This window comes from Anoplopoma fimbria, chromosome 12, assembly GCF_027596085.1.
Source record: "Anoplopoma fimbria isolate UVic2021 breed Golden Eagle Sablefish chromosome 12, Afim_UVic_2022, whole genome shotgun sequence".
Classification (NCBI taxonomy): domain Eukaryota; kingdom Metazoa; phylum Chordata; class Actinopteri; order Perciformes; family Anoplopomatidae; genus Anoplopoma; species Anoplopoma fimbria.
In genome coordinates, this window is record NC_072460.1 from 19,232,904 (window position 1) to 19,256,882 (window position 23,979).

The window sequence follows — 23,979 nt, forward strand, 5'->3', positions numbered from 1 at the left end:
CGGATATGCGGCCACATAGGAGCTCAGTATGTGCAGATCTGCGCTTTTTTTTTTTTTTTTTTTTTTTTTTTTTTTTTTTTTTTTTTTTTTTTTTTTTAAGGGTTGAGCAAACCCGCATCCGAGAATGGTGTTGGCTGTTAAAAAAAGTAGGTCGATAGGAACTGAGAGAGACGTTTGTTTCCACGCTTTTCGTCTCGTGTTCTTTGTTGTTTAGCGAGGACTGTGTGGTTTTTTTTTTTTTTTTTTTTTTTTTTTTTTTCTCCACAGCTTCCATTTAGTGAGGAGCGTTTTACGCACAGGTGGGAGAGACTGTAGGACAGCCCCCCCCTCTCTGCTCCTCAGCGGAGGATGTGAAGGAAGTGACATTTCTCACCGCTGCAGGTTCGGGACAGTGACTGCAAACAGGTGTGCTGCCGTCCGGGTCACTTTTCTTTCTTTCTTTTGGTGCTTGGGAAACAAACAGAGAGGCAGGAACCAAAACGTCTTTGACACGGGACAGCGGGGACCAGAGGAGGAGGATCAACCCGGCCAAGTCTTTATTAGCCTGGGCTGTTCAGACAGAGAGAGAGAGAGAGAGAGAGAGAGAGAGAGAGAGAGAGAGAGAGAGAGAGAGAGAGAGAGAGAGAGAGATGGCAACGAAAAAGGCGTGCGTGGATGCGCCCAAAAGGAGCCGGAGTCCGGTCGTGTTGGAGGCGGAGATGTTCAGTGAATTTCAGGATTGGTGTCTCCGGACTTATGGAGACTCCGGTAAAACAAAGACGGTCACCCGGAGAAAATACAACAAAATCATGCAGACACTGTTGCAGAACGAGGAGTCGGACGGCGTCTACATCGACAACAGCCACATCAACGCCAAATTCAAATTCTGGGTGAAGTCTAAAGGGTTTCAGGTCGGGACCAACGTGTTGGGAGAGCACAACAAGAAGGGAGCTCCAGGGAAACCCGTCCTCTACGTCCCGGTCAAGACCACGGTAAAGTGTGTGTGTGTGTGTGTGTGTGTGTGTGTGTGTGTGTGTGTGTGTGTGTGTGTGTGTGTGTGTGTGTGTGTGCGTCCCATCGCCGCCTATAAGTTCTCATTATCTCAACACACGCACCTGTCACATGGAATAAAACGACAACTTATAATCTTTTGTGGTCCCTCCTGATGGAGCTTCACTTTGTCCACATCCCAACCACCCCATACTCTCATCCCCCTGCTGCCATAGCAACGCCGGTGCCTTCTGGCAATTGCAATTTTGCAGAAGGTGTAGACTATTATGGGCTATCATGCATAGCCATCTCGCCAGTGAGGTTGAAGTCCTGTCGGCTGCACGGTCCCCCCCCACCACCCCCACCCTCAGGTGGATGTAACGGCATGTCCGTGGGTCGGTAGCCCGGTGTCTCCGGTGTCTCCGGTGTGTGTGGCTGACTGCAGGACACTGACGGTGAATAAGATCACGTCTGGTTCACCTTTCTGCAGGTTTTTGACTGTAAACCATTCATCACATGTCACGCAGCTTTACCTGTCCCATCTGAACCGAGCCACGATGAGTGAGACGGAACAAAGATGGGCTGCTCCTCAGTACTCGGATGTCTGGTCTACTTCCTCCAGCCCGCCCTCTCCTCCGTGTTTGCCCCTCTCTCCTCATTGTCCTGGGCAGGATGCGGATCGGCTCGTTGCTCTGGCAACACCTGTGTAGTCCAGGATGGTCTGACTCTGCAGCATTTCTTTATTGCACGTTAAGACATTAAGCCCCCATAAGCCCGTTTAAGACTGTGTTTGCAAAAGAAAAAAAAAAAAAAAAAATTACACATTAATTTGATGGAGTGTGGTAACTGTGCGTAATTGGTGACCACGTGAGGGGCTGTGGCGGAAACAAAAGGGGTCTGATGGGGACTGATGGGGTCTGATGGGGACTGATGGGGTCTGATGGGGTCTGATGGGGACTGATGGGGACACACGCCCACAGTTGGTGGTCAGACTTCACTTCTACGTGTCTCTGGATGACGGGGTGAGATTATTTATGGGATGTTAAGGGTTAAATCACACATTCTTCTTTGTAGATAAACATGGACATGGTGAAGTGTCAGCGGTGCCCCAGTAGCTCTCTTTGTGCATGCACACACACACACACACACACACACACACACACACACACACACACACACACACACACACACACACACACACACACACACACACACCATGGCTCTGTATGGTGTTTGGGCCTGCTGTGCCAGAAAGGAGAGAACCACCATTTTAAATAAGCGTCTTCAGGGAATAATCCCCCCCCACCCGCACACACACACACACCCACCCTGCTGGGACAAAGTCTCACAGGGCAGAAACACATTTTCTGTTCACAAATGTTGGCCCCTATTACAGTCTGAAGGCTTTGCTTTTGGTTTGAATAGCACTGATCCCTCCACAGGTGTTATACCTGTGTGAATGTACAGTTTCGATTTAGGCTAACTGCCTTTACAAAACTCCTCTAATCTCCACTCAATATTATGTTTCCCTCTGGGCAAAAGAGCAGGTGTAATCTGTCCCCGCAGGTGCAGATCGGGCCTGAAACATGTTGTTGATTAGCTTTTGTCTGTGGCCCTTGTCATTTTCTTGTCTATTTACATTCTTCTATGTCCTCTTGTCCAAAGTATATTCTAGCATCCTCCAGGTGAGCCTGTTTTCTCTGTGAGTGAGGCCCATCCGCCATGACATAATTCTCTGAGGTCTGTTTAAACCGCTGAGGAGGCTGAGAAAGTCATACAGAAAAAAAGTGTAGCTGCCTGTTTATTGGAGAGGAGTGCACACGCTTCCTAGCAAATATCATAAGGCAGGGGAAAGCGTCCCCCCCCTGACTCAGCTCAACTTGAGAAATTCAAACAAACGACAGTCAACACAATCTGCTTCTAATGATGAGTCAGAAGCAACAAATCCACCTATTAAAATGCATTTGACAGTATTAGAAAGCAGAGTTTTTCATTCACGGTTCGTGCGCTTTATAAATAGGCCGTCCTGGGCCAGTGGAAAAGTGACACACGAGCAGACACACACACACACACACACACACACACACACACACACACACACACACACACACACACACACACACACACACACACACACACACACACAATGGTCACTGGCTCCTCGTACGGCTGCAGGGCTGGGGGCGTGTCTCTGGAGCTCCAGCATTGGTGGCCCTGCTGCAGCTGCTCCCAGGGTGTGCCAAGTTTCTGTATGGGGGCAGGCATGGGGCTAAATGACAGGAGGCTGGGTGGGGGTGGGGATGGCGGTGGCTGATGTGCAGACAGAGAAGGTCTCTTCTTCTGATGCATACAAGCCTGCTTCAGTGTGTGACGGGACAGACAGGCAGGGACTCAGTGTAGATGCCTCCCTTTTCAAGCCGGACACAGAATCATGTTCTTTCTGTGTTTTTTTCTCTGTTCATCTCTGTCCTCACAGCTCGGTGCTCAGAGAATCCAGCAGCCCTCAGTGTGGAGATACAACCTCGTTTAGCTCCCATTATGTCTTGATTAGAGGACGCCATACAGAGGAGGAGGGGAATGGGACCAGAAACAGACACAGAGATGCACCGCACTATCTGAGCACACGTACTTTCTCTAAACGAGGAGAGTCAGAGTGCAGTCCCTTTTTCAAAAGAGACGCTTAAACGCCCCATGCGTTTTGTTTTTTTTAGGCTGACACAAGCATTGTGCTGACAATTTTGAAGTACTGCGAGCTGTTGCTTCTTGGTTGCCATGCCAACTGAAATCTGTAAATATCTTTGTTTGTCTCCCAACTAGGTTTGGTGGACATGCTCGCAGTGACACATACATACTGTTCAAAAACATTTCATATGCTATTAAAAAGTTACATTCGAATGGAGCCTTGTGGAGGAGCTGCCAAATATGGACACATTCAATTCAACGCTTTTTATTTTAACTTGTAAGATTTGTCTAAAACATCAATTACAAATGATCAGAGCAAAAACAATGAAGGGTCCTAAAGCTAAATGATTAACAGAGGCTCAGAAAATAAATTGCCAACTAGGGCTGCAATTTACAATGTATTATCAACTTCTCTTTTTAGTCTATAACATGTTAGAATACAGTGAAAAGATATTCAAAATATCTATCATAGAAGACAAAAGATTGCAGAAATATTGACACTTTAAGGCGGAATTTGGCTTTTTTATTTAAAAAAAGACTCAAAATAATCAATTGTTTACCAAAATAGTCGCAGAATATGTTCTGTCAATCAACTCATCACTAATAATAATAAACACAACAAGACATTTTTTCAAGCAAAATTACAAAACATCTCTGGTTTCAGCTTCTCAAATGTGATGATTTGCTGCTTTTCTTTGTTTTATGATAGTTAACTGAATATCTTTGGGTTTGTTCATACAAAATAAGGGGTCTAAAGACGCCACCTCGGGCTCTGGGAGGTTGTAATAGGGCTTTTTCAGTATAATATGACATTTTATCAACAAAATGATCCATCGATTAATTGAGAAAATAGTCAGCCTTTAATGTGACAGGACAGTATGAAATAAAACAGGATTGTCACATAAATGTTTTTCTGAAAAGAGGATTTAATAATGCTATCAATTTACAAAATAAAGGTTTTTCTTGGGACGTCCTCTCCTCGTGTAGAAATCAGAAACCACTCTTCCTAATCTGTGCTTTGGAAAATGGGCCCTAAATGTTTGTGCTTCGCCGTCAGACGGGAAGAGGAACATCATCATTATTATCTGATTAATTAGTCCACGTTTCCCCTGAGAGCCCATCTTTTGTGGAAGGGCCACAGAGTCAAAAGAATACTGGCCCTATTATTCAAGAGCATTTGCATTTATTCTATTTTTGCATAGAGAATCTCCGGCGCTTTTGTCCCTCATTTTTTTTGTCTCGTCCGTCTCTGGCAGCGCCTATTAGGGGGCAACACATGGGCTCACACTCGTGGATTCAAACGACAAAAAGCTCACCACCCCAAACAGGAATCAGCCTAGTTGTTCTAACCACAGACGGACTGAGCGGAATTTACCTGAACATGTGAGGTGGTGATTGACTTCTTTTTTAGCCAAACTGAGAATCATAAAGACAAGACTTTATGTCCACATCGGGTTCAGACGTTACGTTACTGGGACTTACTGTAAATGGGTGATGGAAGCCGCACTGCACGTATGTGGTAGTTTGAGCGTGTGCTCGTACAAAGAGGGGGTCGCTGATCGCATGCTCTGTGTTTCCTCCCTTCAGCACCCTCTCTGTTGCCATGGAGAGACCGTTCTTTGCTTTCCCATAGGACGAGAAATTAACACCATTTTTAACTGGCCCGGGGGCCTCCCCCCCTGTGTGGGAGATAGTCTGAGTTCTGCTCCACACACACACACACGCACACGCACACGCACACGCACACACACACACAGAGACTCTTTAAGACGGCAATAATCTTTCCACCACACCGCTACTGTCAATTTTAATACCTTAGCCAGGCCAACATTTAACGAAGTGGGACAGTATGATAATAGCCTTAAAATGGACTCTGTGATGATGTATGTGTGAGTCATTTGCATACCATTTTCAGTCAGCGACTGGAACGTCAACAGTGCAAGTCTGCCGGCGCTGGTGGGACTGTCTGTGTCTCCGGCTTGCTGGGATATTGTGGATGTCACACACTCTATCAAATAACGCTCATCATGGATGCAGCCGGGAGTGGAACCACACACACACACACACACACACACACACACACACACACACACACACACACACACACACACACACACACACACACACACACACACACACACACACACACACACACACACACACACACACACACACTCACACACAGATATAGGCGTCGGACATGAGGGTAGAGCACCTAATGTGAATTTAATGACGGGGCTTTATGGATTTAGAAAAGAGACGAGGATGATGAAGGTGAACGGAAAGGAAATAGAATGGGACGGGTTTTATAAAATATTTTTTTTACACTTTGGAGGTAATAGTTTCTTTTATCTCAGTTTTTCTGACATCTGAATCTATATCTTGCACTTGGAGCACACACACACACACACACACACACACACACACACACACACACACACACACACACACACACACACACACACACACACACACACACACACACACACACACACACACACACAAGGATTGTACCATTTACATGTCCATTAGCTAGTTACAGAGGGGGAGATGGGGCTGTAAAAGATGACCTGTTGTCACATCGACAGTGAGATAATCTGAGTCATGAGTGGTGTTGACACAGCCGTCTTTACTCGCTGGGTACACACACACAGACACAGACACACACACACACACGCACACACACACACACACACACACATATAGAAAGTACCTGAACACACATCCCCATCAATCCTGCTGCTGCTATTTAAGCTACTTATTGTGCAGCCACCCTACAAAATAAAACACCCTATTCATGTTTTGCTTGACTTTCAAAGTTAAAGCTAAATTTCTGCCTTTGAGATTTTTTTGCACTCATTCACCCGAGTATGTACTTTCTTGTGATGTGCACCTCTTCTATCTTTGCCGGCCCGTCTTTGTGACCCAGCTGCTTCCCGTGAACCTCCCCCCCCCTCCTCCTCCTCCTCCATCACCTCCTCCTCCTGACCTGCCTGTGTGCAGGACTGCTCCTCTCTCCCCTCTCTGCTACAGTGTGTGTGTGTGTGTGTGTGTGTGTGTGTGTGTGTGTGTGTGTGTGTATGTGTGTGTGACTGCCAGCGGGGGTGGGGGCAGCCGACTCAACCCCTCCAGTCTCCTAGCAACAGAGCGGTTTGGTGCGGGACGGGGAGAGAGTGAGCAGGGGATGGGGGCTGGTTGTACAGTGGCAGGGGAGAGCAAAGTCCTACGGGATTAGAAAGACAGCGAGAAGGAGAAGAAGGAGGGCGAGGAGTTTTTGCGGTGTTGTTGGCGATTAGGGATGATGACATGTCTCCTTTGCTCCATAAAAATGGCTCGCTGCTGATGAGACCAAATATCTTCAGCGCCGTTCAACAGCTGTTCTCCTCTGAGATGCTTCGGCTACAAGCTCTGCCCTGGTAGACATGTGCTGCACTTAAACACACACCGCGCTCACGAATGCACACACACTCAAAGCATGTCGTGTTTTGAGGTGAATGTTTAACTCGCTGTTGACTTGTGTTTGGAAACTTAGAGAGCTTATCGAGGCAGAGGAGTCAGAGAAGTCCTTCAGGTAGCTGGATTCATAGTGAGAAAAATGAAGCTTTGCCTGCTAGTTCACTAACTATTTTGATAATCTGTCAATCAGTTGAGTCGATTTTCAAGCAAATATGTGAAACATTCCTTAGTTACAGCTTTTCAAATGTGACTTTTCTCTGTTTTGATCACTTTAAACTGAATATTTTTGTAATTTTTGCTGGACTAAAAAGACATTTGAAGAAGGGTAAATTGTGAATGGCATGATTCTCAAGAAAAAAAAATGACAATAATAGTTACAGCCTGCCACAAAGTAGACTTCAGCAGTATAAACTAAGCTAACTAAGGTGTGACACCAGTGGGTTGAAGTATAATGTATTTGTGTGTCTTTCGGTAGGATTTCAGGTTGAACACATTCCCAGCAGAATATCCGGTGTGTGTGTGTGTATGTATGTTGGATATTTTGTTGGGGTAGAATTCAGTGGAGGATGCAGTGGCGGTGCGGGTACACTGCACACCCCACAGTTGTATGAGATTATCTAAATCCAGCGTGAATGGACCTGACACCATTGTCCCAAGCAGCAGCAGCAGCAGCAGCAGCAGCAGCGGCAGCGGCGGCGGTGGTGGTGTTGGTGATGTCACTGGGGGAATGGTGATGATACCTCCAAGTGCGATAGATTACAGCTGTGATGATGAGGTGGAGGGTTGCTATTATTTCATTTATTATCATTACATTTAGCCCATGCTGACAGGGGAGAGTAGAAAAAAAAAAAAGAGGGAGAGAGGGTCGGATTAAAACAAACCCGCTCTGTGAGCTGGTTTTAGTTGCCATGGCAACGATCATTACCTCGCACTTGGGAGAGCAGGAGCAAGAAGAAGAGGAGGAGGGGGGAAGAAAGAAAGAAGGAAAGAAAGAAGGAAAGAAAGACAGGACAGAGAGGTAGGGGATGAAGACATGGAGGAGAGACAGGAGGGGGGACACAGTTGGGGGGAAAACGGGGAAAGGAAATGTCAATCCCAGGAACTGTGCAGAAATGTCAAGGAGAAGAGGGGGACAAAAGTGTGATTCCTCAATGCCGGGGGGACAACTTTTTGAATTCAGGAACCTCCTCTCACTCAAACATGAAACGATCACACCCAAACTAGAACCCAGATCTCCAGAAAATGTTATAGCTTGTCTCATATCTGCGTGGAAGAGGTGCACCCCCCAAAAAAATGAATTAAAACAAATTAACTGCCCCAAACCATTTCTTTTTTTTCCTTTTTATGCTTGCCGGGACACTTTAAAAATACCAGCAGGTGCATAATATTAAGATAAGATCTGTTGGAAAATGCAAAGTGTTTGTAAGGGTTGAGGGAATGAGGGAGTCACTTGGAGAAAAAGATGGAGGCAGAAAGGAGAAGAAAGCCCCATGTGGTGTAGTGGATGGAGGCCGTTGTCCTGGCGATCCCACTTCTATGGCGTGTCACATGACCCTTTGCCCAGCACACCTGCCCGAGAGAAATCAGTGGCAGTTTCTATGGCGACAGGGTCAGCAGTACGGGAGGCAGGATGGCTGCCAGAGGTTGTGGTAGGAGGGGCTGTTAGTCTTGTACAGTGTCGGTGGTGTTATTTTTAAACATTGCAGAGATGAGGTGATGGCCGAGCCGAGACTTCTCCACCCGAGAGAGACATTCAAAGACAGAATGACTGGTGGACCAAACATGAAAGGTTGTACCAGTGTTGGTTAGGACACCTTGTGCAGATCTGTAACCACCTGACCCATGACTCATGTGACTCAAAGATCCTGCACACATCACATGGATGCAGGAAGCTCCATTTGCAGCTATAATACATGATGATGCACACAAGTCATCTCTGCAAGCCCGATGCGGGACATTCAACTGAACTCCAGTCTCTGTCTGTGTTTTAGTGCTCGGATGGGAATTCGGCCCAAGACAACTCCTCCCTGAAGCGTGTGGCCGTGGTGGAAGACTTCTTCGACATCATCTATGCCATGCATGTGGAGATGGGCGCCGACCCGGGAAGAGCGCCCAAACATGCAGGCCAAAAGAAGACCTACAAAGCGGTGGGTAAATCCAAACAGGTACCTGCAGGCTGCAGCTAACCCTGCTAGTACTGCTAACAGTAGAATAGCAAAAGGAAAGATTGTCTGCACACTGACATTTGCAAATTCCCCCAAAACATTTTTGTTAGACTTTGTCATAAAAAAATCTATGTGAACAATAAAGAGTGAATGCTGTGTTTAGACACACAAGGCTAAGAGTATAAAGTATTTGAGCTAAATGCTAATTTCAGCATTATAAAATGCTTACAGTGACAGACATCGTGTACATAGATATATATTTTTACAGATAAGTCAGTAGGATTCACCCTCTAGGGACCATGAATGTTTGTAAAAAAAAATCCAAGAAAACAAGACATTCCTTTCAAAGTCAGGAACAAGCCATACCTATACTGTATAGTCTGTTTTTTTGTTCCTAATGCTGTTTGTCAGACAGAGACTTTTTTATCAATATACATTTTTTTTGGAAGCGTTCAAATTACAGCATGCAGACAGCAGCTAATTTTCCTTTATTTATAAAAAGTGTCCCACAGCTGGAGTTAGTTTTTAAAAAATCCCAGTAGGTTTATTTTATTCTTTTATTTGAAAGAAGTGGGCCCAAAGTCAGCATTCGTTCACAGGAGCAAACCTTCTGTCGCCTGGCTAAAGGCATGTTTAATTGAGACCTCAAAGATGTTTTTTTTTCTTGTCTATGAAAGACAATAGGGTATATGTCTCAGCTCAGGAAACATCGTGTGTAACATCAAGAGTTACCAAGGAAACAAGTAACCGTCTGTACCAGAAAAATAAAGTAGTTATGGTGCTCAAGATTTTTATGGTGCCACATGATGGATGTCTCCAGAACAAAGGCAGTCAGAAATATGACTTTATGTTGCAAAAGCGGAGGTGTGATTTTGGGGTCGGGTGGAACGGCGGGCTTTGTATGCGGCTCTTGGTGCAGTAAAGTGTGGGGGGGGTTAGCAGGACTCTGGTACCCCCACCCCCCACCCCCTCAGGATGGGAAAAAAATAATCATAGAGCCTCTTCCTCTTGCCCTGTAGAGAGGTCCTGTCATGTCTCATAGAGTGTACCCTTTTGAGGAGGCAGCATCACTGGGGCAGGGCATAATATGGAACTGTCACTGTGGCCTTCTGGGAGGTGCACGCTCCTCTGGGTGGCCTTTCCCTCTCAGCTGCCTCAAGGGGCCGGGAGGGTAGGGGTGGGGCCATGAGGGGTAGAGTGGGGGGGGGGCAAAGGGAACGGGGAGCTGTGGCATTGGTGATGGCGATGGCGGGCCGGTGGGGGTGGGCACCCCCGCTGCCTCTCCATGGTCACGTGAAGGTCGCTTTTTTACAGGGAAACGCCAGAGGGGGTGAGGAGGGGAGGGTGGCATGGCAGTGGAGACAAACAGAGAAGGAAGGCTGAGCATGAGAAAGAGGTGCAGATATGAGACGACTGCACCTGAGAGAGCAGGAAGAGAAAGATGTCTAACACCGATTGTTTGGTAGGATATCAAAGCAGAAGTACGCACAGCTGGAATTAGGCCACTCGAAGGCACGAGAAATTGCCTAAAGGAAGGATTCCTCCTCATGCCACATCTAGATGACACATAAGCACTGACCCCAAACTTTCACACATGAACAGTACTGAAAAATAAAAACACCTGCACACACAGTTTGAGATCACAGCCTGAGCCATAACTGCTGCCATCTTTTCTTTCTTTCTTGCAATAACCCAGAGTCTCTCTGTTCACTCCCCCGGCACAGATAGCAGAGACCTACGCCTTCCTGCCCAGAGAGGCGGTGACTCGTTTCCTAATGAGCTGTGGAGAGTGTCAGAAGAGGATGCACATCAACCCGAGCACTGCAGAGTTCAAAGGTAACGGCACACAGCTGACCTGTGGAGGGCTCGCTAATTCTGGAGACATCATTAACTGGTATTTTTGAGATCAACCTTTTAGAGCGTAAAGCTCAGATCCTTTGACATAGCGACATGGAAAAGGGGTTAATTACAATGCCGCAATGCATGCTGGGATGGTAGAAACCAATCAATCATCTACTACAGCAGCTAGACGTTAAAGTTAAGATTTTGCTAATAATTTTATCATTATATTCATATAAATGTTTATTTGGTTCATCACATAAGATAAAGGTGAGTTCTCCATTGTCCTGTCAGACCCTAAATATGAGCTGATGTGATTTTAGGTATTTGTACTTTGACATCGAACCATCATTAATAAAACATATTGTGTGTACATCCATCACGGAATGCTGTAACAAAGACCCAAGAGGACCACATCTCTGGGATGGTTATACCCGCTAAAATGATCACAGAGTCCCTCTAGTGGCCGGTGTGGAGACTGCAGACAGCTCTCAGCCAATTTGTTTGAAATCTGATGTTACATACAGCAGGATGCTACTTAGATAACAACCCTTTGCAGTTTAGTTATAGTTATTATAGAGCAGCGCTTTCATACTGTACACCCCATCTCATAGTCATAGCTCAGTTACATTCTGAACACTATTATACATTACACACATATTTCAGAATTAGTGTGACTTATGCTTTCCAATGATTTATTTTATCTGATGCTCAGCAGACATAAACATCCATAAACCGGTTTTGAAATCCTATAAAAAAAAAAAAAAACCTTATATTTTAAGAACTTGCCTGAGGTTAATCACATTTTTGAGTTTTCTTCAGTATCAAAATAATCAAATAATAGTTTATATCCATAGGTACATTTCAAACAGGAACTGGTAATTCGGTATACGTACATATGTTTTGGTGCCAATTTAAAGTAAAAAGGGTGATATTAGTTTTATTGGAAAACCAAAGATGCTAGGTAAATGTAGTGGAGTAAAAAGTACCATATTTATCCATCAACTTAGTAGAAAATATAAAGTAGCATAAAAAGGAAGTACTCTCAAAATTGTACTTAAACGAAGTACTTGAATTAATGTTGTCTACTAAGTAACTTTCTTGATTTCTTGTCTCGCATCAATGTTTCTTAGATATTAAATTATCAATATCTACTAAGAGTTTTTATATGTTTTTGTAATTTGCCTGTTTTTTTGCTTTCTTTGTCAGAAAATGACAGACCCACCTCGCTGGTCCCGGACCTCATTGATTACAACATGCCTCTCACTGCCACCTACCTAAAACAAATGAAGCTGCAGTGCATGACGGCCACTGAAAGGGTACGTTTTTTGTGTCCTGATGGATTGATTAGAAAATCAATTGCCGGTAACAGCTCCTTTTCACCATGTTTGTATTTGTATTGACTGCACAAATCCTCTGGTTAATGTTCTTTTTAGTCTCATGGAGGAGGTGGGGTGAAACACTTAGTGCAGGCAGATTAAGACATCCTTCTTTTTAACTTTTAAGTCGATATTAAACATTCAAAGCAGTCCTCCTGCTGGGGGGAGGAGCTCAGTGAGAAATGAGGATTAGTAAATCATCTGCATGACGTCACGTGTGAGACCACTCCCATGTGTGGCTGTGACAGAAACACTCAGAAAACCCACTGTCACTAAAGTGCAGAGAGCGCTGCTTGATGATGATAATGCAGAACCTCACTCACGCATAATTAGGATTATCCGGAACAATGATCCAGACTGTGATTTGCGGGTGAGTACAAATTAACAAATGCTCAGAGTGTTGGTCACATATGTGTGCAGACTGAGAATGAGCAGGGCCAATAATTTAATAATTAACCATCACGGAGAGTTATCTCAAGTGTTGTAAGAGACTTGTAGTGATTTGTTCCAATAATTCTGCAGCTCCGGTTCAGAGAACAGTTCAAAGCAGCATTCGGTTCAGAATGCAGCAGGTTTGTTCTGTTGACAAAAGCAGATCAGTAGAGAATTTGTGAGTTTGTCCCCAGTGTGCCGAGTGTTTGCATGTTGTTCTCCAGAACTTTGGTGATTGTTACAGTACAACTCAGCCTCTTTTTATCATATGGTAAAAAAACAAACTACATATGGTGACAAAAACATGCCTCATATTTGTTTTCTATCTTTTTTAACCAAACATTCTCACTGTTATACAACTCAGTGTGGCCATTTAGATTAGATACACGCATAGTTATATGAACACTACTAAAATAGGCTCTGCAACTGGTTATTGTTTCTCCTTAAAACATCATAAAACAGAGATGCCCATCACAATTTAACCTCCATATTGCTTGTTTTAGTCCAAACCCCCCAGAACAGCAAATATGAAAAGTTGGAATCACTGAATGTTTGGCATTATTACTTACAAAATGACCCAAACAAGTCTTTTTTTGTTTGGTAATCAACTAATAGTTTCAGCTCTTCACAAAAATATTATTACACTATCAGTTGCATCAACTTCTCAAGATGTATTTTATGGTATGTTTGTATATTTATTCTACCAACGTCTACTAGGTTTATTCTATAAGTTAATTCTTTGCTAACTCTTTTTGAACCCTTTTAGAAGTAAATCCCCATAGACATGCTTTAGGACATAATGATGCTAGAAACTGTTTAATTAAAGACTCTCTCCCTCTCGTGTCTCTCTCTCTCTCTTCCTTTAATGCTACATTGCTCACTTGGTACTTAATGGAGCCGTCACTGGGCATTTTGGTCCTCCTCAGAACCTTTACAGAGGGACGGATGCTTGTTCCTAAGTGTTGAGTGCTATTTGTGTGCTCGTGTGGCAGGAATGAGACGACGAGCTGATATTTCCGCTCTGTTCCCATCACACAGTCGTAGTTTTGCTCCCCTTTCTGCCTGCTGAGAGAAGAGAAGTCGCTCATTTGTGTTAACATGAAGTAAACTTGCTGCTTGTTGCTCTGAAATGTCCTTATAGCTGTTAGGTTTATAATTATTGCAGTTTGGAGCCAAAGCTCCGGACAGCTTTTGAAAGGTTTGTGAGATTATTCCGCTGTCCTTTGCTAATCCTCACCCTCATGGTTTACTCATGTTTGTGTTACGTTAAAACAAGCATCTTTAGAGTCTCTACGTAACAGAGTTAAAAATAGCAACGCTCCAAGAAACACATTACTCAACAGGGAGCCTCCTGCATTTTTTTTTCTGAGCCAGACTTTGAAACGATCGACTAAGATTTAGATCAAGAAAACATGATGAATGCACCGTACAGTGAAAGCATTATTGGTCGTGTTTTCTACTGTTTCAAAGCAGTGATGGGGGACCGGATTCACAGTCTAAATGTAAAGCTCAGCTGGAGCTCATCATCCCTGTGACATAGCTCAGTGGAAGCATAAAGAGGGGATTTCATGGTTAAAAACACAGGAATGTATCCACTTGTTTTGTGCTTTAAAATGCATTTTTTTCACAGAACGAAGACTGTGGATTTTGTCCCCCATCAACAATGTTAACATATTAAAGGGATTTCTTTATGGCTTGTATGGACAGCAGGATCAATTACACCAATAGTTAACCGCCAGTATTGCTTTAAAATAAACTAAAAGTGTGAACCTGAGAAGCAAAAAGACACAATGATAGTTTCTTCTTCTTCTCCCTCTCTTCATCTCTATCGGACAAATAGGAAACTTAACGATCTTTCTCCTGACATTCAGGTTCACCTCCAGGATTTCTTTTCCCGTCTCACAGTCTCTTCCTTTCGACCCTCAGGATGACAGTTCGGTGAGCAGCGAGGACATGAACGGCATCGAGCCGACCTGGGTCGCAGCTGAGCCGCCTCCAGTGCCTGAGCCCAGTCCGCCTAACGGAGAGAGAGTCAGCAACCAAACGGCCCCCGTTAAAGACGAGGATGGTAAAACATCTCTAACTGTAGACATCTTGTACTGGTCGTTACTGGCTTGATATGTTATTATCTGTTTTTGCTCCTTTTTAGTTTGATTTACATCTGGAATCTAAAGGTTTATTCACAACATGAGAAGGGTACAGATTGGTGATACACAGGAAACAGCTTGCCTTGTTCTTAGTGGACTAATCCACATAAATCCACTCTTACAGGGGGTGGGACACCACAACAGCCCCAATCCATTGTGCACCCCTCTCTCTCAGGGTACAGGGCTTAGAGAAGTAGGACAAAGGCCAATATTAACCTTCACAGATTAGGCACCATTATAGAAAAACATGGAAATGGAAAACGACACTGCCTTTGTTAACATAGGTGTGCATGTGACGCATGTAGAGATCATCACAATTAAATCAGTACATGTCGTTTAAAAAGCTGTAATTTGAACACACCAGGAAGTGAAGGCTCCCTTCCCCCATCAGTCCCTCCTCATCCTCATCTCTATCGCTCTACGCTGCTAAAACTCAGAAGATTCCCTTCTTCTCCCCTAACTTTTATTTATCGTGACAGTTGACCCCAATACCCACTTCCTTAATAGTTTCAGAGAGCACAGCATGAGGCAGGAAGTCCCATCCCCCTGTAGTCACACACCCACTATGTTGTTATCCAAGACATAAATAGTGTCTATTGTAGTAAACAAACCCACATAAATGCAAAAGGATGAAAAACAACAGCACAGCTCATCTCTTTATATTCTGTTGCGTCGCTTTCTGCCAGATGACGTCTCCTCGGAGAGCGGCAGTGCCAACGGGCTGCCGGCCCTGACCTCCCCCGAGGCATTGGCTGTGGGTGGGAACCCCCCAGATGGTGGGGCCCCTTACGGGGAGGTGACGGAGAACGGGCTGAGCGCTCCCCTGGACTTCAGCACCACCTCGCCCTCGTCCACCTCTGAGGATCAGCAGCCGGTCAATCTGAGTGACAGACTGCTGCCAGCGGGGAGCTCGCCACCAAACTCTTACCCCGCAGACCCCAACAGGAAGTACCCCATCAAATCAGAGTACAACAACAAGGTAAGAACAGAAACCTTTACTTCATCTTAAGCTCAGCTCCTGTGTCTGTTTAATCTATAATAATGTTTTTTTTGTTGTATTTCTGTGTGTTTTTAGTCCCCTCCTTACAGCTCAGGGAGCTATGACTCTGTGAAAACTGAACTGAGCATGAGCGCTGAGGACTTGACCTCCGGTCGGGCACAGATAATCGACGACGACGATGACGATCATGACGACCACGATGACAGTGACAAGATCAATGACGCTGAGGGCATGGACCCTGAGAGACTCAAAGCCTTCAATGTAAGTAGCCTGTTTAAATGGTGAGAATACAAATCAGTCCTGTTGGATATCACCCAGCCATGCTATTATTATTATTATTATTATTATTATTATTATTATTATTATTATTATTATTATTCGTATATTATACTTAGAATATTAAAAAAATCTCATATCCTGACTTGATATAAGCATATACTCAATGCTGCCTATTTATTCTGTGAAAAACACCATCTGTGCATTTCTGAGTCTAATGGAAACGAATTCTGTAGAGTTGCAGAAATGCAACCACGAGTGAATAAGCAAACACTGGAAATATTGTCCTGAATATGAGCAATGCTTCAATTTCCATCGCTCCCGTTTTCATCACCTCCCCCTCCCTCTTTATCCTCTCCTCTTCCACTCTACCTCTGATGCTCCCCCATCCCCTGCCTTCCTTTTCCTCTCTTTTGTTTTCGACTCTCACACCCCTCTCTCTCTCTCTCTCTCTCTCTCTCTCTCTCTCTCTCTCTCTCTCCAACCCCGGCTCCCCCACTCCATTTTTCTGCTCTATATCCCCTCTCACCCCTCCCCCCGCTCTCTCTCTCTATGTCTCTGTCAGATGTTTGTGCGTCTGTTCGTGGATGAGAATCTGGACCGCATGGTGCCCATCTCCAAACAGCCCAAGGAGAAGATCCAAGCCATCATCGAGTCCTGTAGCCGCCAGTTCCCAGAGTTTCAGGAGCGTTCCCGCAAGCGCATCCGCACCTACCTCAAATCTTGCCGCCGTATGAAAAAGGGTGGTTTTGAGGTACAAAGTGCCCCGAGCTCAAATGTCGTCCGTATAAAACCCAACATGCAATCATGAATCCCAATAAATCCAGTGTTTCAAATTTCATAATGTGCAAAAACTTGCTGACCCCCTTCTGGCAGATTCGACCAACACCTCCTCACCTCACCTCCGCCATGGCCGAGAACATCCTCGCTGCTGCCTGTGAGAACGAAACCCGAAACGCTGCCAAGAGGATGCGGCTCGATGTATACCCAGCGGTAAATGTCTTGGCAGTTGGTGTTTATGAATTTGCCCAGCAGGGATATGGGGAATGTGCCAGGATGGCTATGCATCATTAATGCCACAAAAAATACAAAATCCTCCACCAAAATTGAAAACATTTCATTTTCATTTCATAGGATGAACCTGCCTCTGTTGACAAGACCAACTCGAGGGACCCGGCCTCTGTGGCCCCGTCAGGGTTCACCATCTCCAGCGCAGCTTTTGCCCAAGACCAGCTCTACACCAACGGAGGCCTCAACTACAACCTGCGGGGATACGGGACAGTCGGCAGCAACCAGCAGAACTCTGGAGCTGCACACACCAACGGTGAGGAGCTTCTTTCAACCAAACAACGAGGCTTGAAGAAGAATTATTAATGCTGTGTATTCCGAGGGAAAGGACATTCAGCACATCGATCCTTTTAATAAAGGGTTGGTTCATGCAATTTACAACAATGCAAAGTTTTTTCTAATTTAAGTCAAGAGATTCCACTTTGATATGATTGCTGCCTTCAAGTTAACCCGACATTGTTGTTTACGACACAGGAAGTCACAATATGCTTGGCGTTCAAGCTTTTAAATTGTGAGAACTCTTCAGCTAGGCAACGGCAACATTGACCCCAAAAGCGTCAATTTAACAATTTAACAAGTTAAGCCCTGTACCCTGAGACAGAGAGGTGTGTACAATGAATAAAGTGATCCCCTGACTTTTCCTCTAGCGCCACCATCAGGTGAACATTTCAACTATTCCCCTAACCCACAGCTGTCCTGGATGGTGGCTGTGTTAAAAACTTTATTTACCTCCAATTATTTTGTTTTAAACATTAAGACAAGTTCAATTTAGAAAAAACAAAGATGTTAAAGATATTTGTCTTAATTGCAAAGTCAGCGTGCAGGAATCTCCTTTTCTTTGAGATATTAAACTCCTCTTTGATGCATGTCTGAAATATTTGTCCTGCTATGTTCAGGGTATTTAGTCTTAACATAGTTTGAGACCGTGACACAATTAAATTTCTAAGGTTCCTGGCCTTCCTGTATCTCCTATTTTGAACTTTCTTTTATTTAACCATCACGATTCTGTCTCCAGGTCCCACAGATCTGAGTATGAAGTCAGTCGGCCCAAACTCCACCTCCTCCAGCTCCAACAGTCACGGTCAGGGAGGCGGCGGCGGCGGAGCGTCGGCCCAGCTCAGCCCTCCAGAGGTCACGGCGGTGAGGCAGCTCATCGCAGGATACCGGGAGTCCGCCGCCTTCCTGCTCCGCTCAGCGGACGAGCTGGAAAACCTGATCCTGCAGCAGAACTGAGACCAAGCCGAACCTTTTCTCACAGCCTGTCCATCTCTGTCGCCCTCAGTCACACATCTCTGGGCGGACATTCATACAAAGACACAAATGTATATGAGTGCTACTGCAGCGCACAGTGGGTCCTGTAGGTACAGTACCTTTACTTATTCCCAAGTGTTTATGTGTTTGGACGGGCCAGAACATATCACAGGCTGACAAATGTTTATTTATGCATTTGGTTCACTTTGACCTTAGTGCCCTGTTATCTGTAGCCATTCATCCCATCCGGTTCATTTTAACACTTCAACCTCCATTCGTCTCAGGAAGCGATGATCTATGTGAAAGAGTTATCTTCATTGGTGCACAGGCGGAGAACCAGAACCTTAAGTTAGCTGTGACCATGATGCCACATTGGCTCGTTTATGCAGATGTTTGGACAAATTAATAGTCGAATGGCAGCGATTTAGTGTCATTATCTTGTTTCTATTTTTACACTAATATAAAATATGCTGCACAGTGGCATGATCTGATTGGGTCGTCTGAATCGAGTCATTTCTAAACGGTAATACCCTCCAAATTCACTTCTGTCTCATGGAAAGTTTGGAGTATTGCTTTCTGAAAGTCTGCAGATGAATCGCTGCTAAATCCACTGACCTCAACGTCTACTGAAGGATGTGCTGACCTAAATATACGCAAAAAAAGCAAAAAAAAACATGAGAGCGTTTGACAGTTTTCACCTGAAAAGTTTGACCAACAGATCAGTCAAAACTATACCTCGGTTTCCAGAATCTTAGACATGTGGTTACTAAGATAGAAAAGACTCATTACCCAAACTGACTTTATTTTCAGTTATTTTATTATGAATATTTCTATCACGGGCAACTTCTCATTACTTAAAAACGAAAGGAGGCTTTTACGAAGCCTGGGTATGCAAATTGAGGTCACAGACACCTGTCAGGGAAAAAAAAGGAGATTAATATATTGTTTAGACTCTTGGTTTATAACCAGTGCTACTGGAAAAGAGGAAAACGGTGCAATATTGCAGATAATCAGTAATGGTGCGCTTACTGAAATGACTCTCAGACTTGCTGAAGCGTTTTAAGGCAAAAAGATGGAGTACTTTACCACAATCTCCTCTCGCTATAACTGTCAAGTTGTTAAAAAAAATAGACGATATCCCATGCAGCATTGTAGCCAATTTCAATGTTTGTTGTGAATACTGATCTTTATCGCTAACCTCATAACTGAGGCACTTTCATGTATTGGGATCAGTCATCCGTAGTGGTAAAAAGGAAATGGGACCTGGCAGAAAAATGAGACTTAATGTTGCACGTCTTCTTTTTCCTTTTTTTACTCTAAAGTGATTTTCGGGGTCTTTTTTGTGAAGGAATTGTCCTGTGAGTATTTTGTAAGTTTAAAAAGGAGCATATTGAGCTCACATCCATGTGGCTTTACTGGATGTCGTGTGAGTGTGTGTGGGCTGTTTCATCCCCTCTGACCTCAGCTGTGTCGAACCCCCTCTCTCATCTCCATCATAGATATCACGTCTGAAAACACTCTGTCTGAAAAGAAGCAAGAGACAATCTTTGAAAAAGATGTAATCGCATCACAGTTTACTATCCCAGCTTTCTGCAAGCTTGTGTGTGTGTGTGTGTGTGTGTGTGTGTGTGTGTGTGTGTGTGTGTGTGTGTGTGTGTGTGTGTGTGTGTGTGTGTGTGTGTGTGTGTGTGTGGGTTGGTGGTCTGAGGGCACACAAGAGTACTCAAAGCAGATCTAGAGCACAGTCTCACAACAGACACTTTCAATGGTGAGTCACTCGGCACAAAAAACACGTTGTGTAAGTGTGTGTGTGTGTGTGTGTGTGTGTGTGTTTTTATTCCCTTTTTTTCTTGGTGTAAGTGTTGGTATTGACAGTATGTTTATGCTTTTTCTGTTTGTGTATAAGTGGAGTGACCCAGTTTGTACGACATCAATCTGTGAAGATTTAATTCAGTAGGCTGAAACATTCCAAACAAAGGACAATGACTCTTCAAGCAGCCGAAAAGAGGCTTGCACCTTATTGATTTGTCAAAGTTTAGAGAGATATATTTCTGTATTTATCACAAATCTTATCAAATTTATCAGTTATTTATCATGAATCAGTCTATTTCTCACCACCACAAGGGCGTTCTAGCGTTGGATTTACATGCTAAATGACCATTTCACATTTTCATTCCCATGTCATGATTGGGATGCATCACATTTAAATTATTTTGAACTATTGCAAGTTTGGAAGCACTTTATAGCTCAGGATTAAGGTAACATAGCAGTGATTTGAGTGTGTCTTTACCTCATTTGGATTATCAGCTTCAGTTCAAACATATTGAGAACTGGCTATGACAAAGGACAGAAGCAGCGCTCGTTCTGCTTCATTGATGAAAAAAGAGAACAGCTCCTTTTTGAAAACCTTAAAGGAGCTCAGTTTGAACTCAGCGCAGAGGGGGAGACTCAGAAAAGCAAAGCTTATTGTTAAAAGTATGTTTCAAATTAGCCTATCAACTGGAACCAGAAAGAATCTGTTTCATAAAGCTGGTCTGGAGCTGAATCGGGTTTATTTCATGATGATGAGCAGTGTCTTGAGTGATAAACCCACAGAGAATGATCACCTTTATCTGCAGCTCCCCTCGACTCTACAGAACTTTATATTGAGTTTTTTCACATTGTTTAGGTGTCCGACCTGCAACTCATGAAAAACATTTTTGGCTGCCCCAAAAGCCATCGTACAGTAACTGTTCAGCAGCAAACAGCAGACAGACAGTCAGCGACTAGCCGGGGAACATAGTGGAGCAATTAGCAGCTAAAGAATTTCCCTCAGTAGATGGTGGAGACCAAAAACAGAGCTTAAACAGACTGAATATTTGACATAGGTGGACAGAAACAGGAGCACAAATTAATGATAATGTTGCTTCACATTTGCTTAATGTTTAAATAAGCAACTGTTTGGTAACAAGTTTACCGTGTCAACTTTAAAAAAGTGACGATATGTCAATGTGTGTTCACAGCTTGATTCCGCTGCACCCAAATGGCCAAAAAAACTCTGTATTTGCAGGTTTATATTTCCTGGTTTGTACAAGTGACACAACAGATTTAATATAGTGCCAGTGCATTTAAAAAGCACATACAGTACCAGTCAAAAGTTTGGACACACCTTCTCATTCAACTACTTTGAAGAATCTAAAATATAAAACATATTCTGGTTTGTTGAATATTTTTTGTTTACCACATAATTCCATATGTGTTCCTTCATAGTTTTGATGTCTTCAATATTAATCTACAATGTAGAGCTGAAGCTAAACCTTAAAGCTAACCTGACCCAAACCAGGTTTCCGTGGCAATTCAAGCCAGACTTCTTTAAACCTCCTGATTTTATTGAAATACGTCTGGTTTACCACGCTTTATGAAACACCCCTCTGGGCTCAAACAGACGTAATCATAAATGTACGTGGGACCTGAGTCCTCACACATGTCTTCCTTGTCTCCTCCAACCTGCTCGTTCATCACTGCGGCCTCAGCAGATCCTCACACTTCACGCCAAACTCAGTGATGTCACGCTGTCCCATTCTCACAACCAAAACATTAGCTTGCAGATTTGTAAACTGTCTTAAGTCTATGCTGAGCAACGTTTGTGCTGAAGTTACTGTGATCAACGACAACCACTTGTTGTCATGTTGTTGTTTTGTTTTTTTCTAATAATGCCCAATGGATTTTTCTCTTTGTATTGACTGGACAATGTAATCTATTGGTGTTTAAATGCCCTGGTAGCTTGTGGATTGCTTAAGTGGTCAGATAAATGTACTGTATAGCTGTACAAAGAGTGATAAAAGATGTTTTAAACCTTTTTTTCTGTGGGTACAGCACTGTTAAAAAAAAAAATCAAAGTGGTTTTAGCCTTTGCTTGTTTTAACTTATCATTTGGTGGTGGTCTGTATTACTTCTATTGTTATTTATATTATTTCAATTGTTGCCTCTCCTGCACTGATAAGAGACTGTAGCTCTGTGCAGGAGGTTGTACTGTAAACCTGTGTGAAGCTTTGTATTCCCCCCCTCTGGTTTTGGACTCAGTGAAAGTGTGATGTTTACATGTACAGTTTTTCAGAATACATTTGTGTTTTATTCAAGCTATATTTCCTTTTTCCTCACCTATACCCCAAAATCTGTGTACATTTGCCCAGATATTTTACTTTTTGTTGTTTCATTGCATCAAAGTGCAGACGTGACCTCTTTGACTTCTTGGTCACGCGGTCATGAAGTGTGCCGGGACAGCTGGTTGGGGTCGGCCTCGGTGTTGTGGTGGCTTCCAGCATTTAAAAAAAAAAAGAAGGTAAATCTTAAGTAAAAGGGAGCTTCACAACTTCTCAAAGTGGACCAGCAAAGATTTATTAAGGATCAACTTTAATCAACTGTTTTAGAATACTATTGTGGCCTAAATGGAGATCGGTGGGGTGTAGGTACATTTATTATACTACATTAAGTGCTCAGAACCTTTTAACATCCCGGCCGTATTGTCAGGGAGAACTCCTTGTCCTTAACCCGACTGGTACCCTGAAAGGTACACTTTGACCTGTTGTTATATCTCCTTGGTAACATAAAAGCCATTCCCCTCTCCTGGCCTTTTTAAGGGGAACCCATAAACCTCAGGAAATACTGAATCTCCAAGTTTAGTTTTTATCCACTGATTTCTTCTGAAATGAGATTTAAATCTCTTAACGAAAACCATTAACATTTATATGAGATGTCTATTGTTTTGTACATTCATCATTGTGATTTAAAAGTGGAACTTTTTCCAGTACCTGTGACCTAATAGTTTGATTTTTTTGGAGTGTTTATAGGTATGGATATTTATTATTATATGTGAAACAAAAAGACAAAAGAAAAAGGTTGAACCTGTTTCATTTGTATGTTTCATGCAAAACTGTCCAGGTGAGATTATCTCTGCCTCTTACATATCACTGATGAGGGACCTGTGTTTGTTTGGAAATAGCGCTTTTTCAGTGTTGCATCAACGCTATGAAAAAAAGATAAAGAAAAAAAAACACCAGTGGTTTACCAACAGCAGAGCTCCAAGGCGCTCCTCTTCTCCTGAGATGTCAGTAATTGAATAAAACAGTGCGATGAGCCATCAAACTGAGACCTCACTTGTTTTCCTTATTCCTTATATATTTGTGTCAGAGAAAAATAAGGTTTTTTACAGCTCAGTTTTCAGGAGTGATGTTTGTTGTCCACTAGAGAGCAGCATAATGCAGTGGGAGGAAGTTAATGCATTCAGACCCTCACTTTTCACATTTAGTTTTGTTGCACCTTTATGCTTAAAATGA

General features: G+C 43.5%; 1 protein-coding gene across 1 annotated transcript; it reads left to right on the forward strand.

The window, feature by feature from the left end:
- The first annotated feature begins 629 nt into the window (after positions 1 to 629).
- Positions 630 to 18,685, forward strand: nol4la (nucleolar protein 4-like a). The gene is made up of 11 exons (XM_054609723.1): positions 630 to 971; positions 9,099 to 9,254; positions 10,997 to 11,108; positions 12,321 to 12,430; positions 14,849 to 14,990; positions 15,756 to 16,048; positions 16,145 to 16,330; positions 16,911 to 17,099; positions 17,222 to 17,344; positions 17,480 to 17,669; positions 18,429 to 18,685. Exons 1-11 carry the CDS (start codon positions 630 to 632, stop codon positions 18,644 to 18,646), a joined length of 2,061 nt encoding a protein of 686 aa, XP_054465698.1. The 3' UTR covers positions 18,647 to 18,685.
- Positions 18,686 to 23,979: the final 5,294 nt, after the last annotated feature.